Source organism: Penicillium diatomitis (genome assembly GCF_028827545.1).
Source record: "Penicillium diatomitis strain IBT 30728 chromosome Unknown utg000005l_segment0_segment0, whole genome shotgun sequence".
In the NCBI taxonomy this organism is placed as follows: domain Eukaryota; kingdom Fungi; phylum Ascomycota; class Eurotiomycetes; order Eurotiales; family Aspergillaceae; genus Penicillium; species Penicillium diatomitis.
This window is the reverse complement of record NW_026623177.1, coordinates 461,756-488,978: the sequence shown is the minus strand read 5'-3', so window position 1 is coordinate 488,978 and position 27,223 is coordinate 461,756. Positions and strand designations below refer to the sequence as shown.

The 27,223-nt window shown below is 51.3% G+C and overlaps 8 protein-coding genes across 8 annotated transcripts; 4 read left to right on the top strand and 4 right to left on the bottom strand.

Annotated features, from left to right (window-relative positions):
- Nucleotides 1-520: 520 nt before the first annotated feature.
- On the top strand, nt 521-2,326 carry N7539_004817 (uncharacterized protein; the record flags this gene model as incomplete). Its single annotated transcript, XM_056934419.1, has 3 exons — nt 521-640; nt 699-1,451; nt 1,523-2,326. 3 exons carry the CDS (start codon nt 521-523, stop codon nt 2,324-2,326), a joined length of 1,677 nt encoding a protein of 558 aa, XP_056789613.1.
- Nucleotides 2,327-4,511: 2,185 nt separating this feature from the next.
- Nucleotides 4,512-6,329, top strand: N7539_004816 (glycoside hydrolase family 72 protein; the record flags this gene model as incomplete). Its single annotated transcript, XM_056934418.1, has 5 exons — nt 4,512-4,589; nt 4,661-4,698; nt 4,768-4,793; nt 4,862-5,664; nt 5,736-6,329. The coding sequence occupies 5 exons, from the start codon at nt 4,512-4,514 to the stop codon at nt 6,327-6,329; spliced, it is 1,539 nt and encodes a 512-aa protein (XP_056789612.1).
- An 832-nt stretch (nt 6,330-7,161) lies between these two features.
- N7539_004815 (uncharacterized protein) lies at nt 7,162-8,244 on the bottom strand (the record flags this gene model as incomplete). Its single annotated transcript, XM_056934417.1, has 3 exons — nt 7,162-7,553; nt 7,599-7,980; nt 8,086-8,244. The coding sequence occupies 3 exons, from the start codon at nt 8,242-8,244 to the stop codon at nt 7,162-7,164; spliced, it is 933 nt and encodes a 310-aa protein (XP_056789611.1).
- Nucleotides 8,245-9,478: 1,234 nt separating this feature from the next.
- Nucleotides 9,479-11,622, bottom strand: N7539_004814 (methylisocitrate lyase ICL2; the record flags this gene model as incomplete). The annotated part of the gene is made up of 6 exons (XM_056934416.1): nt 9,479-9,527; nt 9,585-9,842; nt 9,911-10,334; nt 10,384-10,796; nt 10,860-11,148; nt 11,220-11,622. 6 exons carry the CDS (start codon nt 11,620-11,622, stop codon nt 9,479-9,481), a joined length of 1,836 nt encoding a protein of 611 aa, XP_056789610.1.
- A 3,356-nt stretch (nt 11,623-14,978) lies between these two features.
- Nucleotides 14,979-17,554, top strand: N7539_004813 (potassium ion transporter; the record flags this gene model as incomplete). The annotated part of the gene is made up of 9 exons (XM_056934415.1): nt 14,979-15,015; nt 15,103-15,223; nt 15,309-15,445; nt 15,493-15,807; nt 15,870-15,920; nt 15,982-16,396; nt 16,458-17,172; nt 17,234-17,277; nt 17,341-17,554. The coding sequence occupies 9 exons, from the start codon at nt 14,979-14,981 to the stop codon at nt 17,552-17,554; spliced, it is 2,049 nt and encodes a 682-aa protein (XP_056789609.1).
- Nucleotides 17,555-18,289: 735 nt separating this feature from the next.
- On the bottom strand, nt 18,290-19,364 carry N7539_004812 (uncharacterized protein; the record flags this gene model as incomplete). The annotated part of the gene is made up of 2 exons (XM_056934414.1): nt 18,290-18,981; nt 19,061-19,364. The coding sequence occupies 2 exons, from the start codon at nt 19,362-19,364 to the stop codon at nt 18,290-18,292; spliced, it is 996 nt and encodes a 331-aa protein (XP_056789608.1).
- Nucleotides 19,365-20,349: 985 nt separating this feature from the next.
- On the top strand, nt 20,350-21,275 carry N7539_004811 (uncharacterized protein; the record flags this gene model as incomplete). Its single annotated transcript, XM_056934413.1, has 2 exons — nt 20,350-20,647; nt 20,728-21,275. The coding sequence occupies 2 exons, from the start codon at nt 20,350-20,352 to the stop codon at nt 21,273-21,275; spliced, it is 846 nt and encodes a 281-aa protein (XP_056789607.1).
- A 3,216-nt stretch (nt 21,276-24,491) lies between these two features.
- N7539_004810 (IlvD/Edd family dehydratase) lies at nt 24,492-26,569 on the bottom strand (the record flags this gene model as incomplete). Its single annotated transcript, XM_056934412.1, has 3 exons — nt 24,492-25,701; nt 25,756-25,910; nt 25,976-26,569. The coding sequence occupies 3 exons, from the start codon at nt 26,567-26,569 to the stop codon at nt 24,492-24,494; spliced, it is 1,959 nt and encodes a 652-aa protein (XP_056789606.1).
- Nucleotides 26,570-27,223: the final 654 nt, after the last annotated feature.

Below are 27,223 nucleotides of genomic sequence, written 5' to 3'. Positions count from 1 at the left end.
TGCTTTTCTCAGTTGCGCCTTTCTCCGGGAAGCTTGTGTAGACGGGCTCTTACATGTGTTTACCATTGCCAAACCCACCGGCCTCCTCGAAACTCCTTCGTGGAGAGTTCGAATGATTGAGGTACTTTACAATGTACAGTGGCGGCGGTTTTTTCTTCGTCCCTGCCTCCGGCCCCTTGCTCAACCACTTCTCCCCGCGAGACTTTGCACGTGGGGTTGAAGGTGGCAAGGCCCCCTGCACTGGGAGATGCCGGAGAAGCTCTGTGTACAGTTGATCTGACAGACAGGGTTTGCAGATCAACTCCTGTACTAGAGGGTCCCTCAAATATGCGGACATCGAGACCAAGGGAAGATTGGGATCCACGTAGACAGGTTTTCGAAGCGGCGTTCTAACTAGGGGTGAACGGTCGTCAAAGACAGATTGCCTGACAATGTCCTCGACAGCTTTTCCTGTAAGATAGGACTTTCGATTCAGTTTCGTTCGACACTTCAAGCGCCTCTGGAAGTGTTACATTGCATCATGAGCGAGAATCCAATCAACGCTCCACTTGGCCGAGACAGACTGATTGTCATCGTCTCATTGTCAGTCATCAGTTTCCTGGGCGCTTTCGATTCCACGGTGTTTCCTCCAGTGTTGCCAGTAGGTCCTTGTTCAAGCACGAGAACGACACTCCAGAGTCGAGCTAACGGGACCCAAGACAATAGCCAAAGACCTACACGGCAATGCGACGGACACATTCTGGGTTGGAACAGCCTATCTGTTGCCAAGTGCTGCTTTGCAGCCAGTCTTGTGTGCAATATCTGATGTCTTCGGCCGTCGATCGATCCTGCTCGCTGCGATCACACTTTTCACCATCGGCTCCTTTGTCGGAGCCCTCGCGCAAAACATGGCAACCATTCTGCTCGGACGGACGATTCAAGGCATCGGTGGTGGTGGAATGATTCCTCTTCCGATGATAGTGATGACGGATCTATTCGAATTGCGAGAAAGACCCAAGTACACTGCCTGTGTTCAGCTGTTCTCGGCTATTGGCATCATAATCGGCCCTGTGATGGGAGGTTTGTTCACTCAACATGCTGCTGACCGCGGAGGTTGGCGCTGGGTGTTCTACGTGAACTTTCCTTTCTGTGCAATCGCCTTCGTGTCGCTCTATTTCGCATTGCGCAAGATGAAAGTCACCCGAGACAGTCATCGGTCAATTGACTGGATCGGATCGTTCTTGTTCACGTCTAGTATGGTGGCCTTGCTAATGGGTCTCTCGTGGGGAGGCACCCTGTACAAGTGGACGAGCTTCCGGACACTACTCCCCTTGATCTTGGGTGCCGTTGGTATCATCCTCACCTTCATCTGGGAAGTCTATGGAACACGATCGCCGTTCCTTCCATTATCCATTCTTAAAAATCCAGCTTCGATCGCCGTATACCTTACATCTTTGATTCAAGGAATATCAGTGAGTCTCTCCACAACTTTGGTCGTTCAGCTGAGCGACTAAGACCAGTGCTAAATCTCCCCTGATTCCAGATGTTTGGTATCCTCTACTACATGACTTTCTTCCTCGAGATTGTTCAAAGACTGTCTCCCACGCAGACCGGCACCCAGATCATGGCACTCTCCGCTACCATGGTGCCATGTGGTCTGGTCACTGCTCTACTCATCACCAAGTTCGGAAAGTACAAATGGGCTCAGTGGAAAGGATGGATCGTGGCCTCAGTCGCCACCGGACTCCTATGTCTCCTGAAGCAAGATACCCATCGAGGGTTTTGGATTGGAGCCCTGGTCCTGCTTGGACTAGGCCACGGAATTCTCTTCAATAGCATTCTCTTCGCTGCGCAAGCCGTGGTCCCGGCCAAGAATGTCGCGTATGCAGCCACTCTTTACACCTTTTTCCGAACCATCGGGTACGCCGTTGGTGTTGTGCTAGGATCAACGACTCTGTCCAATGTCACGGCCGCTTACTTGCAGAACCATGGCTTCCCCGCGCAAGAGGCTCAAAAGATTGCCTCTCATATCGGCCTCTCTGACGCTGCTCTTCGCGGGGCACCCTCCCGGGCCAGTGTCATTATGGAATCTTATGTCCAAGGCATTCGAGGCGTCTTTATCGCATTGACTTGTCTTGCTGGGCTCGGTCTGATTATAACTTGGTTCATCCCTCAAGCCAGTATGGACCAGGCTCTCGAGTCTGAACACCAATTGGAGTTGCAACGTCTCCATTCGAACCCGCCGAGCCCGTCTTTGCAGGATCCAAGACTCATGTCCACTTTGACCGTGCACACTATCTATACCAAGGATGACCGTAGCCCAGTCGAGTCCCACCATGTGGTTTGAGCAATCTAGAGATACCTTGGCAATTCTATTCAGCATACGTCACCACTAGAATATGGTAAAAGACTGGGTGATCGGCGTTCCGGCGGTTTTTTTACTTTATAGAATCAATTTCAAATTTAACCCCTATCGATTACGATCGTCTCTGGCTTTTCAAGTTGCTCTCAAGACTGCCTCCAGACCACCGAGTTTCCAAATGTCTTATACACATCACACTGGCTTGGACTGCACCTGTCACTGAGTTGCCACCCCGAGTACGAGCTTGTACAGTATAAACGCCCTGCAAGTGCCCGACATGTTTTCGGATCTCTAGTCTGTAACCCTGAGCAAATATCAAAACGGGAACCCGTGAGGTTGCCATTCGATAGCTTGGGTTGCCGTGCCGGCTATCCAGGCTTTCCCTCCTTGTCTAAGTGATCATCATTTTGGCGTTTCAGGGATACGCCAACCGCGTGCCATGCATTCAAAAAACCCGCAGCATGGCCTATGGGACCCACAGATTTCTGATGAACAGACCATGAGCCAGACAATCTCCCAATCTCCACTCGACTAGTATGACTATGAAGCACCGAGTAGACCGAGAATTGTGTAACAAAGGTCCTCCTTCCATGACGCGCAGAATCACCACATTCCCGGGCGCACGGATGTGCTATATTCGCCCTAGACGATCCACATGAGACTGATTGACCCCTGAAGCTCTGCACCCCTGACGCTAGGCAGCCGAGTAACAAGCCTTTAGACTCAAGGTTGGATAGCTTAACGGAATTTAGCGTCTTTCCTGCGCGGAAAAAAGGGCAGGAAGCTTGTCCTGATCTCCCATCGCTCGCGACTCCCTGAAATTGTCACACGGGCCGAAGTCGACGCGAGACGATCGAGTTCATGGGGATGAGCTCGGGAGATGGTCTGATCAATTGGAGTGTTCTCGATGTTGCTCGACGATGCGCCTCTTTCACTTCTGGCTACCACATTCCTCATCAGCGGAAGCGACCTCCAAAGAATAGAATGAAGTAGTGTACTGTGCAATGTGTACTGTTAAGTTGTCAACTGTGTAACTACTAACTACTAACTTAGTAGTAGTAGTAGTAGTAGTCAAGGAGGGTACAACTGTACACGCCTTTGGCCTTGCCCCATCGATTGCACACTTCTAACCCCGAAGGCGCAACGATCACCGAGACCAAGGCGTCTCAGGTGCAAAACAAGCATTCACGGAGCACCGGCCGAGAGCCACTCAGACTGCCTGGTGACTATCGCCACGGATCTTGACCGGCCCACTCCTGATCCACAACCGAGTTGGAAATTGGACTGGCAGAGATCGATCCCGGACCAGCTTTCTTCTTAGAATGACTTGATCAGGGGATTCAGGGCGTCGTAGCTGGGCTTGACGGTCAGCGAAGATGTCTGCAAGGACGCCCGAATCATCCGTCTCAGATGAGCCATGATCTTTGAGATCATAATGCGCGAAGGCTGCCCTCTCCACCACCCCGACTGGCTTACTATCTTGATTTTGGTCGAGCGACCGGTGCAGCCACTGCAACTGGATGGGGTTCAGTTCGTAAGCGCTGCCCCACATGGCTCTTGCTCGAGGCTTGTCATTCGCATTCAAGGCGTCGATGGAGCCTGGGGACTGCATCCACTTGGGAGAACTTGCTAATTTTGTCCTGGGACTGGATATGGTCCGGTCATTACTGTGATTTGTATGGGCGTCCAGGGTTGTCTTTGTCTTTGAACGCTCGAGCCGTCGCTTCCGGTTGCCTCCAGCCTTCCAATCGCGGACGCGCGTTCTGAAGGGGACGAGCACTTCTGGGGGAGGCGAAGCTCGATTTGTTGGACCTGAGCCAGACACCAATGTGCCCTGGGTAGGACACGGATTGGACGGCAAGTCCAGGCACCGATGGAGAGGGTTTATGATTAGTCGATGGATGGTGGGAGAGTGAGACTGTGAGTACTGGAGGAGGAGGAGAAGGAGGAGGTGGAGGAGTGAAAGTACATCCTCTGACTTGTTAGTGCTGAAAGAGCGGTTCGCCCTCTGCGCGGCTTGAAAAATAATAAGACGAGTAGACCTCCCCCGGGCTTCTCCTCACCTTGACTTTGCTTTTGTTCTTTCCCCACACGGTCGCTCGCTACTGACTCATTGACGGTCCATCGTCTTTGCCTTTTTCTTTGCAATAGTACACTCGTTTGATCAATCATGAAGTTGACTGCGTTCGCAGCAGCGTCGCTGTTCGCCCCCGCGGCGCTGGCGAGTGTTCCCAACATCGTCATCAAGGTATGGCCCTCTTGGGGAAGTGGCCGTTCAGTGACTCCCGGTCGGATCGCTAAGTCAACCGTATCACACAGGGCTCGAAGTTTTTCTACGCCAACAATGGAACTGAATTGTAAGGATTCTCCTCTGTCACAAGCACGCTATGAACAATAGATGGAGAAAGCTGACCTTGGATCTCTAGTTATCTGCGGGGTGTGGCGTATCAAGGTACTTCAATCTCTCTTCTCGGCACTCTCGCGCTTTGTTGTATGCATGGCTCATGGTAATGTCTTCAGAGAACTATGCCGGTGGAGGATCCAACGGAACTGGCCTCTCCTCCAACACGGGCTACACGGACCCTCTTGCGGATGGCAGCGCCTGCTCGCGCGATATCCCTTACCTCGTCAAACTCCGTACCAATGTGATTCGAACCTACACGGTCGACCCGACGAAGAATCACGACAACTGTATGCAACAATTGGCCGACGCTGGCATCTATGTCATCACCGACCTCGCCTCGCCCGACATCTCGATCCAGTCCGACTCTCCCACGTGGACGGTGGATCAGTATGACCGGTATACCGCGGTGGTCGACGCATTCCACAAGTATGACAATGTGATCGGTTTCTTTGCGGGCAATGAGGTTGTCAACCAACCGAACCAGACCGATGCTGCGGCTTTCGTCAGGGCTGCCGCCCGAGATGTTAAGTCCTACATCAAGAGCAAGGGATATCGTACCAGTCTCTCCGTGGGTTATGCTACCACCGACCAGAGCAGCATCCGGACTTTGCTGTCGGATTATCTCAACTGCGGAGACCAGTCCACTGCGATCGACTTCTTTGGCTACAACATCTACGAATGGTGTGGCGACCAGACCTTCCAGTCCTCTGGATACGAGGCCCGCACTCAAGAGTACAGCAACTACTCCATCCCTGTCTTTTTCTCCGAGTACGGATGCAACACGGTTCAGCCCCGCAAGTTCACTGATGTGCCCGCCCTTTTCGGCCCGCAGATGAATGATGTCTGGAGTGGTGGTATCGTGTACATGTACTTCCAGACTGACAACGACTACGGTCTCGTTTCCGTGAAGGGCAGCTCAGTCTCAGCTCTGACAGATTTCACCTACTACTCGAGCGAGATCCAAAAGGCTACTGCTACCGGAGTGAACAGCGCGAGCTATTCGCCCACCAACTCTCCCCGTGCGTGCCCCACGGTCGATGGGAGCTTTTTGGCCAAATCGAGCCCCCTCCCCCGACCCCTGACAAGTCTCTTTGCGACTGCGTGGAAAAGACTCTGGGCTGTGTCGTCAGTGACTCGGTTAACTCGAAGAAGTACGGCGAGCTGTTCGGTCAGGTCTGTGGCTACGGCAGCAACATCTGCAACGGTATCGCACACAACGCCACCACCGGCCATTACGGTGCGTACGGCATGTGTAGCAGCAAGGTTCAGCTCTCTGTCGCTTTCAATGCCTACTACGAGAGTCAAAACAAGGACAAGACGGCCTGTGACTTTAAAGGTGCGGCCAAGGTCCAGTCTGCGCAGTCTGCCTCTGGAAGCTGCAAGGCCGCCGTCAGCCAGGCCGGTGGTGCTGCAGGAACCGGGACTGTCTCTTCTGGAGGCTCTAGTGGTTCTGCTGCCTCGTCCACCACCTCGGGCGCTGCTTCCCACATGGCCAGTCCTTCGGCTGTCTTTGTGAGCGGCTGGTTTGCGTTATCCTCGGTGATTGTGGCTGCCCTGGCAGGTTCGTTGATGGTTGTTCTCTAAAGTCTGAGCAATGTCAACAACTTGAACCGCTCTTACTTTTCCCTCTTTTCTCTCGTGTCTACTATTAAGATTTGTATTTAAATTTTCTTCGCCGAGGACTCCTAGACATACGATCTTGACTCAAAATTCAGATACGTTTTCTCGCATCAAGGTACCGGTTTCACATTCAACCATAGCTTGACTTGGTTGCATTTGAGAATATAGCGAAGCAATGGCACAATGATTAGCAAGCATCTCATCAGGGGGTATATGTCGTAAACCAAAAAAAAAAAATTTCCAACCAAAACGCCCCATATATCATCCACTCTTCCTTCCCATCACTGCACGCCTTTAGTCTTCCACTTAATGGACTATCAAACAGTTCCAGCCTCCCACTCAGCCCTGTCCACTCGATCGCTCTGCCCCAAATTCCTCTCATACGTAATACAAATCTCCTTTGTCTCTCTTATCCCACGACCATCCTGCCCCAAGTCAACCTCTCCCAGATCATCGCCAATTCCGCCTCCACTCCCATGACTATCCCTCCGCGTCGTCCCCCACGCAGAAGAACAAGTAGTCATCTGCCCCGGACATCTCGTGGCATATGAATCAAAACTAGACTCCAGCTGTGCGGGTGTACACTCACGAGGGCGTCGGAACTTCTGTATCTTCCCTGGTGAGCGACGATTCGCGTCTGCATTGGTGCCGTCGCCGGACCGTTCATGTATGGATCGCATTCGGACGAAAATGACGCGCAGCGCGGGGATGGAGGCGGCGAAGATGGTGCAGCCGGTTTCGGCAGAGCTCCAGATGACGATGCTGGAGCAGAACCCTAGGTGTTCTCCGTCTTTTGTTAGTCTTGTGATGATTCGTTACTGGGTCCGTCGGAGAGGAGAGATACTGTTGGGAACTGGGTATGGGGTGGGAAGTGTGTCTTTGGCGTACAGGTAAAATCATGAAGATGAGCCACGTTGACGAGTTGGGAAGTCTTGATGAATGCTGTTATGGATGCACTTCGTTTGGAGTTAGTCTCCGCGTTAATTGATGAGTTTTGTCGACGCAGAGATCTTACAATATCCCCATGCTCATTGCCAGCGCAATGCCGAACTTTTCGCGGCGTCGCATCTGCAATTTCCAGATCACGGGCCAGGGAAGAAGAGCGAGAACCACGTCCATGAGACCAGAATAAGCTGAGAGTAAAATTGAACATTAGCCGACTTTGAGTTGATGCAAGAACAAGGAAAACTATATTAAGCTGTGAGTTGAATTAAATAGCAACTAGAGACTCACCTCCTGCCGCAAGCGCGATGGCTTCAAAAACAATAGTCGGCCAACAATTCGCAGTCTTCATCAATCTGATATCCCACAGTGCGGCAGTCGGTGAGCACTGAATCAGATAGCAAATGGCGCAGAGCCACATGATCGCGTTCATTGAGATAATGATATACCATAGTAAGACTTTCATCCAGGTCTTCGTTATGATTCGTAGAAGTGTGAGAGCGAACGAGGTTTTACTTAGAACGCAGCCGATGATGATGATCACAAATGAGATGTATACCAGTTTCAGAGCTTCTGGGATGGCTTCGCGAGCTGGTATTGAGTTAACATGTTTCCCGACCACACCTAATTTGACTGACTGGGTGATCATCGCCGTGTAGATAAGCTGGAGAGTCTAGATAGAAAACATATTAGAAAAGTAAGCCCAAGGTAAGATGGAAACGCAATGAACTCTGCGTGAAAATTCATTGATCCAGCTGGTCAGACTCGTCAAACTTACCCATGCTACTAAGATCGTCGCATCATCCCAGCCGAATCCTCGGCTGAGCATCACCTTGCAATAGAATCGTAAGCCGACGATGAGGCCAGGCACGATGACCAGGATCCAGCACACCACCAAGATTTTGGGACCTTGATCTTGCGCGGTCCCCGTAGTCATGACAGCTTGCGGAGGAAACAACTGCCTAGGTGAATCGTTGACGAAACGTGCCGATGTGACGCATTGTCACAGCGCCTGAACAGAGTTCTTTCAAAAAAGAATGGGCGTTGAGAAATCCCCGAAGTGTCCGTTTCCTGAAATGGTAATTGAATGCAGCTGATCGATTTGCAATGCCGGCGGAAGTTCTCAGAAGGCGCAAGTCCACAGTGAGATCATAAGCAGCTTTCAGCTGAGCATGAGAGTAATAACAGTGAATGTTCATTCTCATGATCGAGCATCTCAAATCCTCGGTCTGAGGGCAGGCGCCATCTTTGATAAGAACCCAAAAGTATTGCCAGGTGGCGCCGCCAGACCCTCGCCACGACTTCGTATGATCTCAATGGCAACAGAGGACCAACCGACATCCAGGCCCAGAAAGTGGTCGACATGAAGGGCGTTCAGGGAGCATTTCTCCGTCCTCACTGGCGATGCGAGATTTACAGCATGAGCCCCATATGAACCTTGCATGTTCTTGGCACCTCGAAATACCAAGTGAGTGGACGCAGGGTGGATGGGGTGTAGTCCGCTGCTCTGCTGGTGTGGAGAAACTCAAATGAGCCGGTCCCAAAATAAGGTACCTAAGCACTCGGTCGGGTTTGGGAATATCGAAAACAGATCGGTCTTGACGGTTCGATAATGGCGTAGTCAAAGCTTTCTGAACATCTAGTCAATGGGTAACTATCTGAGCTCGGATTAGTAACAAACCTAAAGGCGACCCATTCAACACAAAGTCCAGTACGCTGTGCCACCGAAGACTAGACCGGGCTGTCGACTCTTTGAGTGTCAGCCACCTGGAGTATTTATCATTCTCACATATGGATCGTACCAAAGATTGTGCCTACGCTGGTAGGTTGATGGCAGGTGACAGTAGCCTGAAGATAAAGTTAGATGACAGCTTCATCCGACACATCCGAGATTCTGTACACTGCACACTAGTGTAAAGTAGTAGTACTTCGTCCCATGATTGCTCACATCACGTGCACGGGACATGCGAACTGCTGTAGAGTCGCAGCCCGTCAGGACACAGCTCGAAAACAAAGTTATTTGTTAGGAAGATGTCATTGCCGAGAGCGAAACCTCCCAGAACAACGGTCTTGTGGGAGCGGTGGGCGAGGATTTGGATCGCCGTGTACATGAGAGCGCTTGCAAAATATACATTGGTACACTAACTGTCGTGCATGCTTGTCTATGTACATCAGAGCCCAACTCGCTGGAGACCCCCAGCGATATCATCTCTCAGAATCCTAGATAGTAGGAGGTTAGTTCAAAAATCATTTGACATCCGCGAAAAACGAGACTACCGACCTTTTTCTGTGTTGCCCTCGCCCATGCTCTTGCTGCTGCTGCTTCCACTCTGGATGGCCCCCAGAATGCCGTCGATGTAGGGAGCACCGCTCCATTTTTGATGAGTGAGCACTTCGACGCCCATTTCCTTCTCGCGCGACTGCACCAGGCGAACATACGCCAGCATTCCCTCGTCCTTGAATGCGCGAGAAAGTTCCGTCGTGATGGTCGCATTGGTGTGAAGACCGGCCAAAGAGATGAGTTGCAAGACGAATCTGAGGGGTTCCTTAATGTCAATAATGTGCTTCGTAGGTGAGTGTAATGACAACTGAATTCGACGTACCCATGCTTCGCAAGGTCCCAAATGAAAGACTTGAGCGAGGCCTCATCGAAGCCCTGGCCCATCCAGTTGAAGGACGGGCTGAGGTTGTACACCAGCTTCTTGCCCGGGTGGGCTGCGCGAACCTTGGCGGCCAGATCACCGGCCTTCTGCACGTTGGGATCGCCAGTCTCCACCCAAAGCAGATCAGCATAGGGTGCAAACTCCTTCGCACGCTTGGTTGCGGCTGGGAAGCCAGCGCGGTAGTGGTAGTAGCCCTCGCGAGTGCGAGGACTGTCACATGACCAGACAACCGGCGATTTGGTGTACTGGTTGGCGAGCACACGGCGACGAGAGATGGATAGATCGGGATTCTTTTCAACTTCGGACTTGTAGGCATCACGGCTGGCTTGCGAAGCACCTTCAGCAGCCAGGTGGGTATCGACAGCTAGGAAGGGTCAGTGGAGCCGAGAGACACATGATGGTGGGACAATTACCTTCGTCAAATGTCACAAGCTTGTGCTGCTTGACCCAGTTGAGCTCAAAGGCGTCGATCTCGGCAGGCGAGGCACCGTCGCGCTCCATTGCCTGCAGTGTCTCGGCCAGAGGCTCGACCTCTTCCGTGACACCAAGAATGAATTCATGGTCGCGAACATCAATGGCACTGCTGATCAGCTTGCCACTTTCCGAGTCAGTGCGAGCAATGACCAAATTCTCACACCCCATCAAGTCCCACTGGAAACGTGCTGCAACCAAACGGTTAATGTGCTCCCCCATAGGTACGAGGACCTTGCCTGCCAGGTGACCACACTTCTTGCCACCGTGAAGTTGATCCTCAAAGTGAACTGCCGCGGCACCGTTCTCCGCGAAAAGCTTCGCGAGCTTCAGAACTGCTGACAGACCACCATGCCTATCGAAAATTTCATTAGACTACTTTCGCATTGTTGTTGGGGAGCGTGCCATCTCTGCTTACCCAGTGTCTCCATCTGCGACAATTGGGCGCAAGTAGTCCACATAGGGGGTTTTCTGCCGTTCCTCGGCTGTCAACTTGCGCCGAGCATCCCACTGCTTCCGATCGTGCATCTGTTGCGCCTTGAACAAGCGCTGCACCTGGTTCGGCACGGTGTTGTACGGATAGTCACCAAAGTCCGGCGAAACTTCATTGGTCGTTGTTAACAGAGAGGAGCACGCCCATCCCGAGATATAGAGAATCTCTTGGTTGGGAGCCTGCTGGGTCATCTGGACGGGATCAATGGCACCCACTGGAGTCGAAGTCCGCGTTAGCGTGTACCCAAGTCATCGCGCGGAGAATGTAGAATTGGGGAATACTTACTCGTGTGCACCGGCTCCCCCGCAGCAGCGCGCTCATTCAGGAGATTGAACAACTTCCTCGCCATGAGCGAGCTAGGGTAGGTCTGCTGTAGCGAGCCACGCTTGCTCACCACGTCGGCCGCAGAGTAGGGCCGCTTGATCCCTTCGTATCGAGGAGAGTTCCACCACGCTTCCACATCCCGAATCTGCTGCTCGTACAGAGCATCTTCTGAAGCACCAGCTTTTTCCGTTGTCGACAGCAATTGGTATGCGTCTGAGGGCAGTGCCGTTGACACTGGTGGCTGGACAGCGGGCAATGATGACATCCGAGGATAACCGCACGTGAACGAGCGCAGGACGAGATGTCGGGGGGCGGTTGTGGTGGGAAGTTGACGCGGAAGTCGTCGCGCAACAGACCGGAACATCTTGCTGGCTGCCTGTGTATATCGACGATCAGTCGTATCAGGGATGGGGAAGAAGAGGAAAAGAGAGAGAGGAAGGTGAAGGCTTAAGAGCGGCAATGGACAGGTAATGTTGATTATTGCCCGCATTGAATCATCAAGCCGGGGCCGCTCAACCTCGGGCCGTTCTCCATCTTTCTGGGGGGAAACCCAACGGGACCAGCCCCCAATGATACGCTCCACATCAGTTTGAAGGGCCGATGGCAACCTGAGGCAGCTCCGATAACCGCTACATGACTAAGCACTTGACTGCCTCAGGTTTTATAGCCGCACTGTTGATCCCGACGGGTATTGCGGAGAGAACGGCTGGCAGGATCCCCATTGACGTGTGGATGCATCAGTGATGTCTCAAGGTTCCCAAAGTAATCTCATCATTGCCATTGGATGCAGATCTCAGGATGATCTTGTTGCGGATGCCACCTTGCTCTGGAATTCAAAAAGCGTCCACGTGCTGATCTGTGGCTAGATAGCATGTGACCACTTAAGCGAAAGAGTTGTAGAAGCTGATGTCGACGCCGCTGCTACACACACGCCATCTCACGCCGTCTTCTCGGTGTACAAAGCAGCATTCTGTAACCAACGCAAAGGAGCCCTTCGTTCGTCGTTTCTCAACTCTGCCTCGCAAGAAACTAATTTCCATCCCGTCTTCCGGATCACGTTTACCTCCCGGCACCTTTATTGGTGAAGAGACGGGGATGATTGCTACATCAGACCCATCAAATCGTGGGCAGTCACTCCTTCGAACACTGATAGACTCATTCAAGGAAGACGATCATTGTGGCGTTTGGCCTCTTCAGGCAGACCACTATCGGGCTAGGGAACCTGAGGTGATACTGGGTCATGGATAGCAAATGTCTGGGGGACCTTTGGAATCCTTGAGTCGTGTGCTCCTGTCGGATCCTTGCATCCACTAATGACTTGGTAGCTGTGGGATATGGCTGAAGGCAAGGAGCTGTTCCAGCACATCCATGATCAAGATGGTCGCTACGATGCTAAATGACATATCGCCAACATGATCCCATTACTCGGTTCACCTCCCCCGAGTAACTTACAAAGATATCAACTCATGCGAGCCCATACTCGTGGCCCGCATCCTGTCAGTCGCGAAGCCGGCCGGGTAGGTATGCGAGACGGCGGAGGAGTACTTGCGTGGACCGATTTTTGGTGCGAGAGGTCTGTGTTGAGCTTCGCATTCGATATTGCATTGCTCTCAAAGTCAACATGTTATAGGCCGCCTCCTCTACGAAGACTTGATCCTTGAGCGCAACTTATCCGACGCGGTTTCATGTCTTTTTCGGAGAGAAGACATCCTCTTTGGATCTTGCCCAGAAATGCTTGGATGGCACCCGAACTTGAGGGAGACGGCAAGTGATTTGGCCGAGCATCCTTTTCATCAAGCGAAGACATGAAACGCCTGATTCCTGCAGGTGTTTATCTAGAAATGAAGAGCTTGGAAGAGCTTGGTTATCCAGGAATTTTTCTTAATGCTTCGAGATTTCCGTTCATAGACAAGATGACTTTCAATCGTAGGTAGATAGAAGACCAGAGAGATTCTGCGACATCAAGAGGCCCGGATTGGATTCCAATTCAGCTGCGACGGAGTGCTTTATTCAACGCGGAGGCATGTGCCGGGAAAAAGAAGGACCGAAGCTGAAGGTCTAGACCAATGAATTGACTGCGATCGTGTGACTGATGAATCTTTGAATAGGAATGTACTGTTGCTAATGGGCCCAATCCATCAAGAAGCTGTACATCGCTTGGCAGCCCAGTCCTGCACGCCAAAAAACACAGCCATGGCCATGCTGACCGAGATCTGACCTAAAATCGCCTAGTAGAAAATTCAGATAGATTCTGGCACCAAGTGAAAACCCGAGCACATTGTATGGAACCGAGCAGGACGGAAAATCGCTCATGGAGAAGACAGAACCGTCTTCGGTTCTGTCCGCGGTGTTCCTTCTTTCAGTAAAGCTTAGAACAATCTCTCCATCGGGAAATTGGTCTGTGCGAGGACTGGTGCCTTGCCGGGAATCTCGAGGAACTGGATTGTTTTTTTGTTTTTTTTTTCCCTGTGGCCGCCGTACGACATTTGAGGATGAACCTGCCAGTCCGGGCCTAGTCTGTTCCTCTGTTGATCGTCCGCGTCCTGAGTCGCAAACTCGCAGATATTTGCCGCGTTGACCGTATGGAAACCTCACAGAGGTGACTCAATTATGTAGCAGGAACCTCTCGTTTGTGGATTCGCGGAGATATATACGAGGGCATCCATGCAACCGTGTTAAAATTGCTGAGTACATTATTTGTTGTTTATTCTGGTCAATCTAAGAGCGAACAAATCTGGCCAAAGAGTCGTAAGGGACCACATGAAAATTCACGAAAATCACGTGGGCCGCCGTTATTACCGATCTTACGCTATGCGGCTGCCTTAGTCCCTTACTCAATAGAACTTGGTAGTGGTACGTGCTGTATTCGGGTTTTGCGCGCGTAACATGAGCATCTGGGACCTCGAAAGAGGTATATAAAACAACTACGCGCTCCTCGATCTCCCACCGCTCTCTTCTTCATAAAAATAAATCGAATGAACCCACCGATAGTCGTTGTGCCGCAGTCGAATTTTTTGTTGTGATATCTGCATGTAGTAAACACTAAACACTAAACCGTGCCTATTCCATCTGGGCGGGAACGAGGCTCAGCCCAATGCGAGGAGAGCAACCCGAGGCCCACATTTTCCGGCAGAATGTCATGCACGTGGAGCTGATGACTTGAGTCTAATCCATGGAGGAATATCACATTGCATCTATAGTATAATATCCATCGAGTATAGGTAGACAGCCACAAGACCCTTCAATCACCTACGAGAATATTACAACAGCAGCCATATTAGCAGTAGACTGAACTCAGAAGAGATCTATCATACCTCACTTTGAGACTCTCAACTGACCCCTCGCACGCAAAATACTGATAGTATAAAGTGAAGCAGCGCGATTTTCCCGACAGCCACCGCCCGCGAACCCCTCCCAAAGAGAAAAAAAAGATCTAGGAGATTTGGCCTGATGCGGCTGGCCCCACTCAAATGGATCACGCTAAAACTAAGAAAAGAGCTTAATTCTTGATTCGCCAGATAAATCCCGCAGACATCGGGTTTTCTGTGGCGTTGCATTCACTCGAGGACGCTTGACGGCGGCGTACACCACTTTCGCTGACGTGCGAAGAGCCAGGTACGAGCTATATAGCTCTAAATCGCACAGCCGCCGGCTACACAATTTTTTCTTCGTGCGATCCAAGGCCTTAAAGATCCTCCAGTTCCAACCAAAAAGCCCACCATGTGGAAGCCCCCGGTCAATTTCTTGACCCTGCATTGTACGTGCATCGCGCATGGAGTTCTTTTCTCATGCAAGGAACTCTTGACGCATCGACTAACACCATCTAATGACTCGTGATTTGCAGACACATGGATCATCTTCATGGGCTTGCTGAGCCTGGCGATCATCTATCCATATGGGAACCTCGCAGCCGTTGATGCCTACTTCTTTGGCGCAAGCGCCTCGACTGAATCGGGCCTCAACACGTAAGCTCTCGTTCATGCTGGATCAAAGTTGCTGTGGTGTGGCTAAATCATAGGGCTGACGACTGCATGTATGCGCCCACAACAGGGTCGATGTCAAGGAGTTAAAGACCTACCAACAGGTGTATATCTACCTGATTCCCATTTTCACAAACATCGGCTTCATCAACATCCTCGTCGTTGTATTCCGCCTCAGGTGGTTTGAGAAACACTTGAAAAAAGTTGGTATGTGTCGTGCCGAGATTCACAATCATAATCTGTTTGAGTCCCAGGGCTAAGGCTGACTCGGACCCTTCTGGGCTACATAGCACCCAAATACATGCGACCCGAACCTCCGGCGGAGGATAACGCTGAAGCGCCAAAAGTCGATACGACACGAGCTCTCGGTGAAGCAAAGAGCGTTGCGTCTGATGCGCTAGAAACAAGCTCTTCCATTGCAAGTGCGGATGCTATCGAGTCCAATGTTGAGGTGCCTGAAGTCACTCCAGCAAGACCTTCTGCCATTCAATTCGCCGAAAATAGCCACCCTTCAGCAGCAAACAAGGACAAAGCGTTGTACATCCCGCCTCCCTGGCGACGTGACCGAGGTGGGTCCACTGCGGATCCCACAACTTATACCGTGGCACATTAACTCATAGTCTTGAGATAGGCTTCTCCTTTTCGGAAGTCGATGAGAGATACGGCTCCGAGGACGAGGATGGTAAGTCAGGCATTCCATGGTCGCGAGATCGCACAACTGAGTTCTTGACTGATTCGAGCAGAGAAAGATGGAAACCAGAGAGGCCTCGAGCGCCAAAAGTCTACCAGGAGTATAGCTTCGCGCTCTCGCAGCCGCACTGTTGAGCGCGCTGTCTCTTCGATCTTTGTGCTGGGCAACGCGCCCACCCAAGGGAGTAGTCGACCAGCACCCAGTGAGAAGAAGCCACTTGATCTGCCAAATATTTCTTCGCAAGCTACGATTGGCCGCAACTCTCAGTTCTACAATCTGACAGCAGAGGACAAGGCGAGACTGGGTGGTATCGAGTATCGCAGTTTGAAGCTTCTTCTGAGAATCGTGACTGGTTACTTTTTCGGTCTGCATTTGTTCGGCGCCATTTGCCTCGTCGGTTGGATCTTGCACTGTGATCCCAAATACCGCGAGTACCTTGCCCAGTGCGGTCAAGGTAATGTTTGGTGGTATGTACTCCTTCGTTTGGAATAGACGAAACTCAGGGAACTAATTTAGAGGAAACTTCAGGGCTTTCTACTCTGCCCAAAGCATGGTGGACAATCTGGGCTTCACGTTGACCCCGGATTCCATGGTGACATTCCGCGACGCGACCTTCCCCATGATCTTGATGAGTTTCCTGGCCTTTGCTGGAAATACCTGTTATCCCTGCCTCCTCCGACTGATCATCTGGATCACGTTCAAGCTTTGTCCGGAGAAGTCATCGATGAAAGAGCCTTTGAGCTTCCTCCTTGATCATCCACGTCGATGCTACACGCTCCTGTTCCCAAGTCGACCAACCTGGATCCTGTTTGGAATTTTGCTGGCGATGAACTCCATCGACGTAATCCTCATCATTGTCTTGGACTTGCACAATCCGGCCGTCAGCGATCTTGCGCCGGGCCCCCGTGTACTTGCTGCTATTTTCCAAGCCGCAAACGCTCGCCACACAGGAGGCGCAACCTTCAACCTAGCCGACGTCAATCCCGCCGTTCAGTTCAGCTTACTCGTCATGATGTACATTGCGATTTTCCCGATTGCTATCAGCATTCGTGCGTCAAACGTGTACGAGGAAAATTCTCTCGGTATCTACGAGAGTTCCTCGGATCCGGATGAAAGCAACGGCAAGTCCTACATCATGAAACACATCCAGAACCAGCTCAGTTTCGATCTGTGGTACATCTTCCTTGGCGTGTTCTGCATTTCTATTGCAGAGTCAGGTCGGATTGCCGACAATTCTATTCCAGTGAGTGTCTCCAGGTTCAACGTTTCGCAATGACCCAGCATGCTGATTTCCAAACTTCAAGGCGTATTCCATCTTCTCGATTCTGTTCGAGGTCACATCTGCATAGTAAGTACTCACCTACTTGCGTGAATTCACCATTGTTCCCATCATCCTAACGTCTTCCCCTAGTGCAAACGTCGGACTGAGTCTAGGTTACCCCACGGTCAACACATCACTCTCGGGCACCTTTTCCGTCTTCAGCAAGTTAGTCATCTGCTTCATGATGATCCGTGGCCGCCATCGTGGTCTTCCATACAAATTGGATCGTGCTGTGGTCCTGCCCAGCGAGCGCGAAGATGAGGCCTATCAAACGAGGGGTAGATCGCAGGATTACTTTGACTGATGGTTAGAAATTCGAGCGAATTTGGCTTCTCTTTGCTCCTCTGGTAGGAGCCGGTGTTGTCTTGCATGATGATGAACATGATGATAGACTTGATAATGTTACAGCGTAAAGCAATAGACTACATGGCTTCGAGCCCAACTTACTGTTTGGATGATTCTGCCGCCTCACCACCGAGGGACCCACAACCCATATTAGATAGCCTCACTCTTCCTCCCATCTTCTTTACACCAATCAAACTGTGTTTTCTCCTTTTCTCTTTTCCTTCTCGTAGATCACCTACGAATACTTACCAATGAATGGGACGTGACAATCAAATCAAAAGTAGAGCGAAGACGAAAAAGAAGAGAGATGAATTCAAGCAGCAACTAAAAAAACAATCTGGATCTGGCAGAAACTAAACTGGAAACAGGGGTATCTTGACGACATGAAACAAAAACGAAAAACGGCAAGGACGAATGATCGAATTGGTACAAACAAGAACACCGAACAAGGGTATCAATTTGGAAACCACGCAGAACGCAGCACAAGAGGATCAATCTGGAAAAACAACAACACAAAACAAGGGTATCAAAATGAAACGAAAAAGCAAAGACCAAGACCCAGATCCAGAAACAACAAGAAACAAAAAGAAACAAGAAACAAGAAACAAGAGATGAAAAAGACAAAAGACCAAACAACAAAAACAAGAGACCAAGTCCCCCAGACAGCCAAGCTCTCCAACAATCCCAAGCCTCCTCAAACGGGCTTGCCTCGAACCAACGCGACGAAATTCCTAGCCATCCAGGCCCGTCGCTTGTCCCCAGCCCGAATCCACCGCCGCCGCTCAGCAGCCAGCAAGATTGACTTGCTCTGCTTCTTGCGGACCCAGCGCGCGCGATCCGTGACGTCCAGGTTGCCAACCTGGAGTGGAGCCCCCGAGAAGTTGAGGGAGTCGCAGCGTCGGTCTGGGAACCACCGACTGGAGACCGTCTGTGACAGACGGATATTCACCATGTCGTCGTCGGTGGTGGCGGGGGCGGGCGAGTCGGGAAAGTCGATGTCGACATCCGTGACTGGAGGCGAGGGCGAGTCAGGGATGTCGATGTCGACGTCCAGAGAAGGAGGGGAAGGCGCGTCCCAGAGGTCGATGTCCGCGTCGGAGGGAGGAGGCGTGGGAAAGTCCCGAATGTCGATGTCGACGTTGGAAATGTCGTCTTCATCGATTGTCATGGCGTCGTCCTCTGAGCTGTCGACGGAGCCAACAGGATCGACGTGCATGACGTCCTCAGTGTCGGCCTGAGTCGCGTTCTCCAGGAAAGCCGACAAACCCCGGATGAGGGGGCTCCACTCGTTGTGAAAGTCGAGTGGACGCAAGGCTGTTATCCCTTCGAGCAGGCCTGACATGGAGGAGCATCCGGTGAAGCTCTCAGAGGAAACCTCTGAAGAGCCTGTTGATTGTGAAAACCAAGACGTCAGTCTAAGATCACAACAGACTAATCCCATCACAACGCGGAGGCTTATACTTACGTTGACTGTCCTGGGGGACAGAAGGAGCCGAGTAGAGGCCAATCCAGAGGCAAGCTGGATTCATGACCATCTTCATGGTCCAAGACTGGCAGCCCCCTGCTCTGACGGAGCAGGTGACAGTGGCTGCCAGGTAGCTGAGCTGCCACTTCGTGACAACTGCAGCAAAGTCGTCCTGTCCGACGACGCGCTCGAGAAGGCCTTTCACCTCACCGCGATGGTGCAGGTCGGTGGAGGCGGGGGCATATCGGCAGACTAGCTGCACGATATCGCCAGAAGAGAAGGAGGGCAAGCGAGAGGAAGCCATCTTTGGCAGGACGTGCCACGAGGAACAGAAGACGGAGGACGGAGGAGCGAGGAGCGAGGAACCAACAACGGTGGAGAGAGAAGGTGGAGGAAGGCGAGCCCTAGGAGAAAAGGAGGAAGAGATGAGAGAGGAGAGAGAGATTGGGGGCTTATATAGTTGTCAGTCAACCCACTAGCAAACATTCATATCGATATAGGCCTACGAGTCAACTATTCATCTTGGATATCATAGAAAACACCAGAAGTCGCAGCCTAGGGAGAAACAAACAAACATTATCCAGAACACAGGCAGCGCTCTCGCCCATCACGGGATAGTAATCGAGCCAGGCTGCCGTTCAATCAATGCAGTTGTAGATTACCAAATTGAGCCTTATTCTAAACAAGCTTTCTATTAGTATTGCAGTCGTTGATGAGACTCCACGGGTCAGTCTTGGCAGTGTTATGCTGAATTTTCGCAGGTTGGTGAGCACTGAAAGCCTCACCCATAGATCACTTCCCATACAGAAAGGTTGCACTTGATAGATCAGTTCTCACACAGAGAGCTCTCACTTGACATTTACTTCATTCTTCGATGCGAAGCTTCCCCAAGTCAGATTGGAGGCCTATAAAGACGCACTCTAGATATTGATTTATTACTACGGAGCTGGGGAGGCGATCACTGTGCCCCTACATTGTTTGCTTCTGTCTTACACTGGATGTCTGGTCTGCCTGTTGTATGATCACCCATATGCTTCCAGTTTGCCCGTTCCGGAAATTGTTTGCGTTTGCACCTCTGCCTATTGAAGTAGCACATGATACACGCGCACCGTTGGAGCCTGGAGATCTGTGGAGAGAGAGAGACCCTTGGAGTATAAAGATCACCAACTCGCCTCCCAGCTTCTCCTTTCTCTCCTCACCCCGTCCGTTCCACGCCTAGCTTACCACCACCACCACCTTACCACCACTCAACCTTTGACCCACGTTCTTTCCGACCCCTGTCGACGAAAATGGCCAGCGCCAACTTCTCTCTCTTCTCCCGGGCCGACATTCAGCAGCTGGTCTCTGAATACCCGGATGACAACCTTTCCGTCTCGGGTCAGGCTGATCTGATCAGCCGGCTGTTGGGGCAGTCCTCCCCCGACTCCAAGTCGATCGTGGCGGTGATGTGGCAGCTCGGTGAGCTGATGGCGGACCTGGTCTTCGTGGTGGACCCGCTTACCACTACGCCGTGGTATCTGCACCTGGTCCTCACGCAGGACACCCTCTTCCTCGCCCTGCACAAGCTTCGTCTTGATGCAGCTCCTGGTAAGTCTTTAAGCATCATGCCCAGATACTTTTACCCTGGTGGACCTCAGACTCACTATCGCTTTCTTCGAACTGAATAGCAACTTTCGGCGCCTATCTGGACGCCCTCCTTGCTTCCTTCGCCACGGATCCCCTCAGCGCCGGGGTCCTGGCAATCCACACTCACGCCTCCGAGCAATGGCTTGAAATCAAGGACGATCTTTTCGACCGCCTGGGCAGTGAGCAAGGTCAAGTTGACCCGACTGTCCCCTGCCAGCCAGTCATGCCTGCTTCCTTGGCGACTGGCAGCGTCCCTGTCCACACGCAGGACGTGGCAGACCGAAAGCGTCGGCCTTTGGAGGAGGGTGAGGTGTCTCAGACGCCGGCGAAGCTTGCCCCGAAGAAGGGCAAGAGAAGAGCAGAGGAACCGGCGCCTGGAGATGAGCTTCGAGGGAAGCTGAGTTGGGGGACTCCAGTCCCCAACGACAAGGAGCAAGAGGAGATGCCTCGGGGTCCCAGTACCCCTCGCGACCAGGGGCCCAGCACTCCCCAGCCCATCGTCTTGAGAGATGGGTCGGTGATCATGCCGGCGTGGAGTGCGACCTTCGGGCCACCACCTGGAGCACCTCGAGGCAGGAAGTGGAGGTAGAGGGCGTCTCCTTGGGGCTGGGGGGGTACGAGGAGGGGGATGATGATGTGAGTTGGTGCCAGAGGAGGACAGCGCGACGCTTGCGGGCCCCGGCGTGGTTTTCGTGGAAGACGACGACTGGGACTTCATACCGGGAGACGATGATTCCTTAGAAAGGTACTACAATCTTACGGAGCGCATAGTTAACATGGGCTATCTCGAGAAAAGGGCCATGGACAAAGGGGTGGTCTAGGTTGATCCTGACCATGGTCTCATGTAAATAGCTTGTCAGATCAACATCATAGAATCTGGCTGTTTCTTTTCTTTCAATTTCTTTTTTTTTTTTTTTTTGATTTCTTTTCTAAGCGATGATCCTCCTCTCGTAAGAATTGGTGGTGTTGGTACGAAGTGTTACATGGGTAAGATGTGGTCTTGCCATGAATAAGAGCGAACGACACATCATTCCGCCCCGGAGAACTGTATCTCTCGAGCCATGAGTGTTCAGCTACGTTGATCAATCATCCCAATCGAATTGTATGGCATGCGGGCCCGGGCATGAGGCGGCTGATCCCATCGGACCGAGCCCTAACTTCCGAGTTTTCCCCGCACTTTGGTGGACAACAACAGCCCCACAGGGTACTGCCCATTCCCATGTCTATAGTCTGAGACCCCTGCGAGGTTATCAATTGCCCATGGTTGAAGGTAATTATTAGAGCCACGTTATTCATGTAAGTATCATCCTGCCATACGAAAAGATCATTTATCAGTTCGCAATTGGCTGCCTTTGAGATGTAGTTACAGTACTGCGTAACTTCACTGTACTTGGATCTTGTGTCAAAGGTTATTATTCATCAGCGACAAGCTCTTGCGAGGGTACTTCCAAGGACTTTTCCGATGAGACATCTCTTTCATTATCCCCTTATCTGCTCTGGCGATGAAGAACAACAGCCAACACCAGCCTCACTCGCTTCTTTCGGTCTGAGATCCAGGTCATAATCGACAGGTAACTCGATGCAGGTGCTTCCACTGTCAGTGACGAGGCTAACTTCTATAACCAGTTGTTAGAGGTCACCTCTCTCAAGGCCTTGTCCATGGTGACGATGGGCCAAACTATCAATCTAACGGAGCAGTGGGCAAGCTTGTCTTTCATTGTTGACTCGCTGACAAACACGCCCTTCTTCTTGCGTATGCATTTCACGTCCCGTTCCCTCTAACTCGGTCTACAGGGCGCTAAACTTGACATCAATCTTATTTAGTCTGATCTTGTCACCTACGTATTACAGGTAACGTCAAATTACTTGCATCTATGATGGCTGATTCATATTGGTGAATCTTGACTGATCGTCTCTTTCTACGAGCTCAATGGCCTCCTGCGGCGGCTATTTAGATGACTTGCGTCTCTCCATGCTCTAGACACCCGGCGCCGTTAAATAAGTCTGAGCTCTAGCCTTGTGACATGAGGTGCGGCGCTTGTTTCCCCTCTGTTAGGTGAGGTCGGGCGTCCTCTATATAGCGTGCGGTGGGCATTTGAGAACTGAGCATTCACATCACATCCGGGTCCTAAGGCCTGACATTGCTTAACGGGCAATCCACGTCTGCAGATGATCTTTGAGCCAGAAGGTCCCACTTCTACGATTCCGCCGAGCAATGAGCTAGCGCCAGCTGGTTGATGGGCCACACTTCTCCGTTGAGATCAGACAGTGTTCCGTCCGCTATCACAGCCGCTTGTACATATCGCGGTCTATCGTCCGGTTATGTTGGTAGTCATTCCAAACTACTCGCACACGGTGATTTGAATGCTTCCTCTTCTGGCTGCCGGCGCCTGGGTGGATTAGAAGAAGTTCGCAATCATCCGAGACACTTGGACACCCTTCAACCCGTGGAGCTGATTGCTTTCTGTGTACCTAGGAGGGACGGTTCATAGTGAGACAAAGTGCAGTCAAAGAATATGGACCAGTCGCAGCAACATGGTACGTATTTCGTTGCGGATTCGAGGTTTTCTAGACAAGATCATGAGAACAAAAGAAATCTATGATATCATCTGTGGCCTTTGTCAGTGCAGGAGTTGAGTTGTTTCTGCCTTGGCAGGTTCAAGTTCGAGTTTAAACAGGGAGATTGTAAAGCAATATCTATTTGTTCATATTTCAATAGGAGAAGACTGTTATTGTTCGGCGTTGATGAGACTCAAAGGCAATTAAAGCGGGAAAGAGGGTCGCAAAAGAGCAGTGTGATGAGTGAATGGGTGAGAGAAGCAGTTAGCACTCGGAATTCAGTCTGTAGTATATTAAGGTCAATTCACGAGATTTGTTTTTCAGCCGTCGATTCGATAAATTGGGTGCACATGTACAAACATTCAACCTTGTTTACAAGCTCCGCTTGAAAGGCGAAGTCTCCGATAAATGGTCGTCTGACAAGAAAAAACCAGTATCCGCCGTGGACGTATTGGATTAAACACCATGTCATCATTGTCTAAACTTCATATAGAGCAGTCGTCCCTCTATTTTGCATGGCTTCCACGTGCCTCAACGTGAAGCAAAAACAAAATGCAAAGCAAAAAAATGCGAGCTACGCGATTCGAACGCGCGCGGGCGTACCCATGACGGTCGTAATGTTTATTACCTAAACGTCACGCCATAACCACTCGGCCAAACTCGCTTATTAAACAATTGCAGTATAGAGCACTATCACCCTGCTCACGTCTGCCACGCAGCAAAGTTTCCATATCATTTTTCAAGCCCCGAAAGCGGCAGATCGCCTCACTTCTGTAGACCCCCCGCGGAACAATGATGCCCGGTGAGGTTTGACTATAGGCTGCGCCAAAAAAAAAAAAATTCATGGACCAATTTCCTTAGACAACGACTGTGTATGTGTAGTGAAGGTCCACTCGTCTTGTATAATTTCGCAGACCTAGGCGGGACTCCTGATTTGGAAGCATCGAACGGTTGGAAGGTTCTCATTGTGGAGAAACGATTGTTTTGCCTCTCTAGTCTGTCGACCATGCGTCAGCCGTGTTGATGTGTCGGGCTGTGCTCATTCTTACTATTGTATGAAACTCACGTTTGAAACGAAAACGGTCATGCAAAATTTGCTTTTCATTAACATTTCATGAGATTAAATATATTTGTGTGGCACGCATGCCGTTTTGATAGGTATTCAACAATTGGACCTTCCACCGCGCTCTCATAGAAATTAACGTTGAACAATCATTGGCCAAGCCTGATATACCATCGAATATGCTCAGTGATTATGCCGGGGCGGACCATTTGTCTGCGCCAGCCGTTGATACTTGACTGCCTTCTTCAACACCATACCAGCTGAAAGCTGATCAGTCTCCTGCCGGAAGATCTCCTGCCAGGGTGTGCTACTCGGAACAAGAGGATACTCCTTTGAGAAAACCTCCTTCCTCCGCTCTTGAATCTCTTCCTCGCTGATAAGAATGTCCACTCGCCGCTTTGGCAGATCGATGCGAATCCTGTCCCCGTTACGAAGAATTGCCAGGTTCCCACCTGCTGCCGCCTCCGGGCTAGCGTTGAGAATGGATGGAGACCCCGATGTGCCAGATTGTCGGCCGTCACCAATGCAAAACAAGGCGTCGACTCCCTTCTTGAGAAGTTGACTTGGCGGATGCATATTTACAACCTCTGCAGCACCGGGGTAACCGAGTGGACCAACGCCACGCATAATCAGAACAGTCTGATCGTTGATCTCAGGCATATTTTCGATACGGCTGTGATATTCCTCCGGGCCGTCAAAAACGACCACGGGGCCTTCAAAGGCATCCGGGTCGTCCGGGTTGGAAAGGTACCGTTGGCGGAAGGCAGGAGAGATGACGCAGGTCTTCATGATCGCAGAGTCAAATAATGTCCCCTTGAGATGGACGAACCCTGCGTCCTTCATCAATGGATCCTCATAGGGACGGATGACCTTACGATCCCACGAGTGCTTGCCCTTGACATTCTCGGCGACTGTGCGACCATTACATGTCAAGACATCCCCATGCAGCTTGCCTGCGTCCAAAAGTTCGGCCATGATCGCGGGAAGACCTCCAGCTCGGAAGTATTCCTCGCCGAGATATTCGCCGGATGGCTGCATATTCAACAAGAGGGGAATATGCGATCCATGAATGTCCCAGTCATCCATCGATAATTCGACACCCATGTGTTGGGCGATCGCATTGAGATGGATAGGAGCATTGGTGCTGCCACCGATGGCTCCATTTGCGACGATCGCATTCTCAAAAGCCTTGCGGTTCATCAAGTCACTTGGCTTGAGATCAAGATGCACCATTTCCACTATCCGTTTCCCGGTTTCATAGGCGCACTGGGCTCGATGTCGGTACGCTGCAGGAATCGCGGCGGACCCTGGCAGAGCCATGCCGAGAGCTTCTGCAAGAGCATTCATCGTCGATGCTGTTCCCATTGTGTTGCAGTGTCCCACTGACGGTGTACTGCGAGGAAATCAGTGCCTGTACCTATGATAAACAATGAAATAGCAGGCATACCTTTGGGAAATGTAGTCCATGAATTCATGCTCGTCAATTTCGCCCGTCGCGTACATTTCTCTGCCTTTCCATAGCACAGCTCCTGAGCCCACGAGGGTATCTTTGGCGTACCCATTGAGCATGGGTCCAACATTCATACAGATTGCTGGAATGTTCTATCTTCGTGTGTCAATTGACAATCCAGACTTGACTGGAGTCTCATTACTCAATGGGAACATACCACAGTAGCAGCGGCCATCAAGCATGCGGGGGTTGTCTTGTCACATCCCGTCAGAAGAACCACACCATCCAAGAAATACCCCGTCAAGATCTCGACAAGGGTCAAGTACGCCAAGTTGCGATCCAATGTCGCCGTTGGCCGTCTTGAGGTTTCCTGGATCGGATGCGTGGGGAACTCGATAGCAATGCCGCCAGCCGTGCGAATGCCCTCTCGGACCCGCTTCGCCAGCTCAAGATGGTGCCGATTACACGGCGCGAGATCTGATCCCGACTGCGCAATACCAATCATCGGCTTGCCGGACATCAGCTCCTCCCGAGTGATACCAAAGTTGAAGTATCTCTCCATGTAGATGGCCGTCATGCCTGGATCACTGCGACAGTCGAACCAAGCGGCCGACCGTAAAGTGCGACCGGGAGTCTTTGTGATTTTCGGTGCATTCTGCTCTGCGTTGAGACCTAGACGAGTCTCGAGCTCTTGATTTCGTCGACGAAGCGCCTGCAATTCGCTGATGCAATCTTCAATCTCGACAGGCTGTTGAGCAGTGGTGCTACTGCTGCAGGAGCAACCTTCGCAGGACTTTTTGGCGCACGACATGACTGAATGAAGGATGCTGGTACGGCTACAGTGATCTCAATCATTCATGCAAGTAGAAAAGATATGAAGAGATTCTCTTTCATCAGCTCACTCGCAGCTGGATTTCGGCTTTCCTTTATTCCATTTCGCCAAGCCAGAGTCCATCCACACGCTTGGGAATTACTCATTCGAGTTCGGGAAGAGACATTCCTATTGGCAAGTACTGGAAGTGGACTGGATCCGGGGAAGATTCACAGGCCTCTCATCCAATTGGAGACTTGGATTCCTCGGCATCTCCAATAGCCCAAGCCGAGAGTCATTCAATCCGGACAATGACACTCCGAGTCGAGATTGAAAGGTCCATGCGATAAAGTATCACCATGGAACTACGTGGCCTGCTCCAGGGCTCAGAGACAGCTGAGCCGAGGTCACATTACATCTTCAGGATGGTTCGAAAAAAAAAAGCCACTCAGTCATGTCTCCTTGTCTGTCGCCTTCACTGCAGAGGACTGTGGAGTACTAGAGACATGGGGGACGAGCATTCGGCAGATCACGCCCCGAAGAGTCCTCCCCGCATTCAAGTCGAGCTCAAGTAGGCAGTTCAAGGCCCGAGAATTGGAGTTGTCTCGGACAGTATAATACCTGTGCTGATCCTCATATCTGCGGAGATTCGTT